This window comes from Megascapheus bottae, chromosome 9 (genome assembly GCF_031878675.1).
Source record: "Megascapheus bottae isolate mThoBot1 chromosome 9, mThoBot2.hap1, whole genome shotgun sequence".
Lineage (NCBI taxonomy): Eukaryota > Metazoa > Chordata > Mammalia > Rodentia > Geomyidae > Megascapheus > Megascapheus bottae.
This window is the reverse complement of record NC_143517.1, coordinates 7921401-7928918: the sequence shown is the minus strand read 5'-3', so window position 1 is coordinate 7928918 and position 7518 is coordinate 7921401. Positions and strand designations below refer to the sequence as shown.

General features: G+C 43.5%; 1 protein-coding gene and 1 non-coding gene across 2 annotated transcripts; both read left to right on the top strand.

The window, feature by feature from the left end:
- The first annotated feature begins 5996 nt into the window (after window positions 1-5996).
- Rps20 (ribosomal protein S20) lies at window positions 5997-7232 on the top strand. The gene is made up of 4 exons (XM_090338633.1): window positions 5997-6075; window positions 6243-6342; window positions 6567-6640; window positions 7009-7232. Exons 1-4 carry the CDS (start codon window positions 6073-6075, stop codon window positions 7189-7191), a joined length of 360 nt encoding a protein of 119 aa, XP_090194759.1. The 5' UTR covers window positions 5997-6072; the 3' UTR covers window positions 7192-7232.
- LOC150058750 (small nucleolar RNA U54) lies at window positions 6410-6476 on the top strand. Its single transcript, XR_016536755.1, has one exon. It is a non-coding gene; the product is annotated as a small nucleolar RNA U54 (small nucleolar RNA).
- Window positions 7233-7518: the final 286 nt, after the last annotated feature.

The following is a 7518-nucleotide window of genomic DNA, read 5'->3' as shown; positions in this document are numbered from 1 at the left end:
AAAAAAAAGACTCAGAAATAACACCACATACTTAAAGTTACCTGATAGTCAACAAAGGAGCCAAAGACATACAGTGGAAAAAACATTTAACAATTGGTATTAGAAAACCTGGGTAGCCACATGCAGAAAACTAAAAGTGTATCTCTGTTTGGCACCATCCACTAATCAACTCAAACTGGATTAAATACCTTAACATCAGACCCAAAACTACTGTAAGATCGAGTAGGAGAGACATGAGAATTTATAGATACAGGCAGGAATTTCTTGAATAGAGAGTCCCAGGGACACAACAGATAGGAGGAAGACTGGACAAATGGGACTACATTAAAATAAAAAGTTTGTGCATAGCTAAGGACATAGCTACTAAGGTAGAAAGACAGTCAACTAATTGGGACATTTTATTTACCATCAATACATCCGACAAAAGCCTAGTATCCAGTATATACAAGGAACACAAGAAAATAACCCCTCCCAAGCCTATAAGGAGAGACTTCTCAGAAGAGGTGAAAATGGCAAAGAAACACATGAGGAAATGTTCATCATCTCTGGACAGAAAGGAAATGTAAACCAAAACTCTGAGATAGCATCGCAATTAGACTAGCCAATATTTTGAACACTGACAACAACAAATGCTGGTGGGGATGTGGGGAAAGGGAACCCTACTTCACTGCTGAAGGGAATGAAAACTAATTCAACCATTCTGGAAAGCAATCTGGAGGTTCCTCATAAAACTAAACACACAGGTGGGAGTGTGGCCTAGTGGTAGAATGCTTGCCTAGCATGCATGAAGCCCGGGGTCTGATTCCTTGGTACCACACAAACAACTAAACACAGACCTTTTCTGCAATCCAGCCATACCACTCCTTGGCATCTACCCTGAGCAACAGGAACCAAGTATGATAAGGACATTTGCACATCCATTTTCACTGCTACACTATTCACAAAAGCTGAAATATGGAAACAACCTGGATGCCTCCCAGTGAATGAACGGATCCAAAGACTGTGGTACCTATATACAATGGACTTTTCCACAGCTATTAGAAGGGATAAAATAATGTCATTCATAGAGAAATTGATGGTGCTAAGAGAAATTGACTTGTTCTAAATTCAAGTTAAGTGAAATAAGCCAAGACCAGAGAAACAAACAGTATATCTTCTCCCTGATATGCAGAAGTTAGATTTGAAACACAATGGGACATGACACATTATACAGGATTCTAGACACTCACATACAGTGAGAGTAAAAGAAGATAGTCTTAGGAGAAAATCATCAAGTTGTAATATCCCAGGGCCTTTTCATATGTATATAAAATAATTCACACAATGAAACAAACTCCAAAGATATGGAAATAAGAGACCTTTTTCCTAATTTTTTTTTGTTTTCTGATGACTCTATTCTTTATCTCATATGTGGTGTATTCATGCCCACATTTGAGGGCAGATGGAGGGAGGGCACAGAACAGAAAATTGGGGGGAAATGCAGCAGCAGAGCTCACTGGCTGCCGTGGACATTGATGAAAATGAACCATGTAACTCACAGATGGAGATGGGAGGGATGGAATGGGACAGAATAAGGGAACAGATGCTACTATGGAAAAAGAAGGAAATGTACTTATTACCTGACGTACGTACGTCACCTCTAAAATAATCATAAATAAAAAATTCACACTTAAAATCTTCATTACACTATTAGAGAAGTATCTGTTTAGGTTCAATCTTCCTAGACAGCAACTTAATCAAAAAATCTAAAAGAGAGTAGGCCTAGCCTGGTGGCTCATGCTCATAATTCTAGCTGCTCAGAAGGCTGAGATCTTAAGATCACAGTGTGAACCGAACCTGGGCAGAAAAGTTAATTAGATACTCTGTTTCTAATTAACCAGCAACAAGACACAAGTAGGGATGTGGCTCAAATGGTAGAGCACCAGCCTTGAATGAAAAAAAAAAACTAAGGGAGAGGATAAGGTATTAAGTTCAAGCCCCAGTACTATCATGTAAGTATTATTATTCTTTGGTGGATGCCAGTGACTCATGCCTGTAATGCTAGCTACACAGGAGGCTGAGATCTGAGTATTGAGGTCTGAAGCCAGCCCAGATATGAAAAATCCCTGAAATTCATATTTGCAATTAATCACCAAAGAATCACAAGTGGAGCTGTGGCTCAAAGTGGTAGACCACTAGCTTGGAACAAAGATCTCAGGGACAGAACCGAGTTCATGCCCCACCATCACCCCTCCACACACAAAATCTTATTCTGTGAGTAAACCAGCAAAGACATAAATCTAGTAATTAGATCTAAGGCACTGATTGTGACTTAAATATTCATCAACCTTCATCAACCTCAATGTTCTCTTCTGGGATGAGGGAAACTGAGGAAGTTTGCGTTTAAGCAGCAGACTGTTTTGCTATGTTGTGGCATCACATGCCCCGTGAGGAACTCTGGACAATGTCTGTGGTAACACAAGAGAAGGGAGAAATCACTGTTGAGTAAGTGCTAGAGATGTCACTAAACATCCCAGAATGAACAACAGCCCACCAACAAACATCCAGGCCCAAATGTCAATTATATTGAAGTCATATATTTCATGGAATTGTTAATAACATTTAGAATGGGAAAGAAGTTTAAGTGTCTTAAACAAAGCAGAATAAATCAACAAATTATGGAAACAAAACCATCCACACCATTCGTGACTGTGTAATCATTAAAAAAAAAAAAAGTGGAGGACGGGAGTTTGAGCTAGTGTAGAGTGCTTGCCTAGCATGCACAAAGACTGGGGTTCGATTCCTTGGTACCACATATATAGAGAAATAAAAAGCTGGAAGTGATGCTGTGGCTCAAGTGGTTGAGCACTAGCCTTGAGGAAAACTCAAGGACATTTCTCAGGCCCTGAGTTCAAGCCCCAGAACTGGCAAAAAAAAAAAAAAAGTGGGACAGAAGTATATTTACTGAAATAAAATATTGTGTGACTCAAATTGTACATATGGCACAGAGAGATTACAGATACATACATAAGTTAGTGAGTACATTTCTTTTTGAACACTGTTACTCCCTCCCACATCTTTCTGCCACTTTCCCACCCCCCCTCGCATTCCTTAAAAAGATATGTGTATATATATATATATATATATATATATATATATATATACTTGAAAGTGGGAACAAAGGTCATCTTTTAGTGGTGGAATTGTGTATTTTCCTGTTTTGCATATTGTTAATGAACATCTCACATCTTCGTATGCAACATTCTACCTTCAGTGAAAACTTGGGAGAATAGCAGCTGCTAGTTTTCAAGAAAAATTAAGAGAGTAAAAGGAATACAAAATCTCCACAAATGATGGTTGCAGTGACTCACACCTGTAATCCTAGCTACTCAGGAGGCTGACATCTCTGAGAATTGCAGTTCAAAGCCAGCCAGAGCAGGAAAGTTTGTGAGACTCTTGTTTCCAGTAAACTACAATACCCAAAAAAGCCAGAAGTGGTGCTGTGGCTCAAGTGGTAGAGTGCTAGTCTTGAACAAAAGAAGCTCATTGAAAGGACTTCCAGAATATGGAAACAAGAGCCATATAATGTGTGATTATTGTTTTCAATGTACTATGTTATTTCTCATCTCTTTCATTGTCTCTTGGTTATTCTCGTATTGTTACAGTGTCTTACCTGGTTATATGGTATATTGTATACATTTTTATTTGTTTATTTGAAATAGGATAGGGAAGGGGGAAAACAAGATGAGAGGAGGGTGTCAGGGGAGGGAAACGGGAAGAAAAACATGAGAAGGCCTGTCAATGTTTACGAAGTAATGCACCTTCTATCTGGCAAATGTAATGCAACCCTTCTATTAATTACAATAAAAATTTAAAAACAAAACAAAAGAAGCTCAGGAACAGCACACAGGCCCAGAGTTCAAGCCCCAGGTCGGGGGTGGGGGGTGGTAGTGGAAACATTTCCTAGTCCCTTTCTCCCCATGTGTCTGGTCACTACCTCCTCCTCCTCCTCCTTCTTCTTCTTCTTCTTCTTTTTTTTTTTTTTTTGCCAGTCCTGGGCTTGAGCTCAGGGCTGAGCATTGTCCTTGGACTTTCTCAAGGCTAGAGCTCTACCACTTAGCCTCAGCACCACTTCCGGCTTTTTTTTTCTATGTATGTAGTAGCAAGGAATCTAACTCAGATCTTTGTGCATGCTAGGCAAGCACTCTACCACTAGGCTAAACTCTGGGCCCCTGGTCACTATCTTCTATTCTGCCTCTGTTATTGTTATTGACTCCATACATCCATGAGATCATGCAGTGTTTGTCTTTTTGTGTTTGGCTTGGGTCACTACCTTCTCTTTATCCATTTATCTGCTGATTGACACTTAGATTGTTTCCATACTTTGAGTCTGTGCAAAATGCTATGTTGAACAAAAGAGTGCAGGTATTTCTTTAGGAAGTACTGATTTCAATAGCTCATTATAGTTTTTCTAATATTATCCTAGCCGGTTGTTTTAGTGCCAGTCACATCGGTCGTTTTCAACATACCCCTGACCACGTTTTGCTTGTTCTTATACTGAAATTTCTTTTTTATTGTCCAAAAGCTAACATGTTCACCATCTCCTTAAAGAGTAAGGCACGGGCCAAGACCTTGGCCTAATGATGAGTACTTGCCTAGCATGCACGAAGACCCGGGTTTGATTCCTTGGTACCACATACACAGAAAAAGCCAGAAGTGGTATTGTGGCCCCAAGTAGTAGAGCCCTAGGCTTGAGAATGCCCAAGGATAGTGCTCAGGCCCTGAGTTCAAGCTTCAGGACTGGCAAAAAAGAAAAAAAGAAAGAGTAAGGCAAGCCTAGGAGTAGATATTCCAGGTGTATTGTTGAAAACAAATTCCAATTGTGCATGATGGTACATATCTATAATTGCAGCACTTAGGAGGTTGAGAAAGAAGGATCAGGTGTTTGAAACAAAGCCTGGATTACTTAGCAAGTTCCTGTATTAAAACAATAAAAAATCAACAGAGTGCTGGACTCCAGTGGCTCACACCTGTAATCGTAGCTAATCAGGAGGCAGAGAAATGAGACTCATGAGTTGAAAACAGACCTGGCAAAGCCTGTGAGACTCTTACCTTCAATTAATCAACAAAAAGCCAGAAGTGGAGTTGTGACTCAAGAGGCAGAGTAGCAACCTTGAACAAAAGAGCCAAGCAAAAACTTGAGGCTCTTACTTCAAGCTCCTGTACTAGTACACACACACACACACACACACACACACACACACATTGAAAAAAAATAAGACAAAAAACAGGAGAGAGTAATTTTCAAGCAATTTTTCACTCAGGTTCTGGGTGAACCTTGGTGAAAAACAAATGCAGTTGTGCACTTGTCTGAAGATGAAGTCACTTCATTATTCCACAATGGTAGTTTGATGGTTCCAGGGAACGCCATCATTGAATTTTGTCTATTTGCCCCAGATGACCCTGAAATTAAAACCCTGAGTCTAGAAATACCATTTTGGCTCTACTAAAATAAGAATGCAAGTTTTCAAATTTTCTGCTACAAATTCTAATATAGGGTTTACACCTCAATGGATTACATTTTAAAATGAACCAGAAAATATCCAACCTTAACGGTTAAATTGCTTGTACAAAGTTCATTAGTTGGTACGGGCGACAAAATTTGCATTGTAAGATCCGTAAGGTCGTTAGCACTTTGCAAGAGTTGATGAAGCAGCGTGCCAGAGAAGCTTCTCTTGTTCCCTGGGCCTGGGAGCCAGAGCTACAGGTCCAGGGACCACGAGGTCCACTGACTCCGCCGAACCTATAGGGGGCGCGCGCACCCGTGCTTTTACCGCCAACTCCGCGTGTTCTCCTGCTCGACCTAGTGCGGCTGCCTCCGCAGCGCGCAGGGCACTTCCTCTTCCGGGACGCCAAGGGCCCGGATGTGAGAGGGCTACTTAAGCGCCGCTCGGGTTTCCGGCCCTTCTTTCTGCGGCAGGCGCGAGCGTGTGTGCGGAGCTGTACCTCGGCCGCTCCCGCTCCCGCTCCTGACTCACCGCTGTTCGCTCTCGCCGAGGAACAAGTCGGTCAGGAAGCCGCGCCTCAGCAGCCATGGTGAGGCAGGGGACGGCGGCGCGGGGCGGAGGCCGGGGTCGGGGAAGCGCGCAGCGCGAGGGCGCCCGGGCCTCGGGGCCCGCACCCAATGGCGGGAACCGGGAAGGGACCGACGGGGGCTCATGCATCGCTGTGTTGTTGTTCTCCCCGCGCCTGCACGATAACAGGCCTTTAAAGACACCGGGAAAACACCCGTGGAGCCGGAGGTGGCGATTCACCGGATCCGGATCACCCTCACCAGTCGCAACGTGAAGTCTCTGGAGAAGGGTGAGTGCAGGACGGCGCGTGGCAGGCGGGGAAAGGGGTCCGGAGCTGCACGCGCCCGATGAGCAGCCGGCGATGAGGAGATGCCTACCGTGCTGAGTTCCGGTGATGGTTCTATACGCTATTCTGAGCCGGTCCGGTGGCCGTGGCCGGGAGCCCGCGGTGAGTGGCGGTGAGCGAACTGATGGATGCTTTTTGTCTCCCTCTCCTCCTCTCTCACCCGGTAGTCTGTGCTGACCTGATCCGAGGCGCCAAGGAAAAGAATCTCAAAGTGAAAGGACCAGTGCGCATGCCGACCAAGGTAAGATGTGGGGTGGGCGGAACTAGGTGCTGCTTCTCGTGAGCGCCCACCGCAAGAAGTTTGGCTGCTTTCTACAAAAGGATTTTTTTTTTTTTTTTGGCCAAACCTGGGGTTTGAATTCAGGGCCTGAGCACTGCCCTTGGGCTTTCTCGAGGTCATTGCTCTACCACTTGAGCCACAGCACCACTTCCGTATCTTAGTGTGCTGCGCAGGTTGAGGGCGCAGAGTGCAATTGTAGATGGCGGGTATCCGGAGGCTTGTTTGTAGAGGAATAGTGTGCTAAAGGAAATCATCGTCAAGTGATGAAACTAGAGTAGCAAGCTTCTCGGGTAAGTATTAAACCATGGGCTTTGGTTTTTCTGTTGCAGACTTTGAGAATCACTACAAGAAAAACCCCTTGTGGTGAAGGTTCAAAGACCTGGGATCGTTTCCAGATGAGGATCCACAAGCGACTCATTGACTTACACAGTCCTTCTGAGATTGTCAAGCAGATAACTTCCATCAGTATTGAGCCAGGAGTGGAGGTTGAGGTCACCATTGCCGATGCCTAAGTCAAATGTTTTTAATAAATTGACTTACTGATTGTTGCTAAGTTTCCTGGACTTTTATTTATAGCACAAATGGTCAAGTAAAGATTTGCTTGGGCCGGGAGCGTGGCCTCGTGGTAGTGTGCATGCACGAAGTCCTGGGTTAGATTTTTCAGGAACACCACATACACGGAGAAATCTAGTGGTATTAGATCATTTGAAGGCTGAATGTAGCTAACAAGTAATGCAAGAGGGCATTATTTGAAGTGGTTCTAAGAAGGCCTAGGCAATGTGAAGGCACTGCCGTTTTGTGGGGAGGGTATAAAGTTCTTGAGGGAAAAGTAGTGTATC

Excerpts from the sequence above, each read along its gene's own strand:
- Rps20 (XM_090338633.1), top strand. Across the intron at positions 6,343-6,566 it reads CGTGAAGTCTCTGGAGAAGG|TCTGTGCTGACCTGATCCGA; the intron begins GTGAGTGCAGGA and ends CTCACCCGGTAG. Across the intron at positions 6,641-7,008 it reads CAGTGCGCATGCCGACCAAG|ACTTTGAGAATCACTACAAG; the intron begins GTAAGATGTGGG and ends TTTCTGTTGCAG.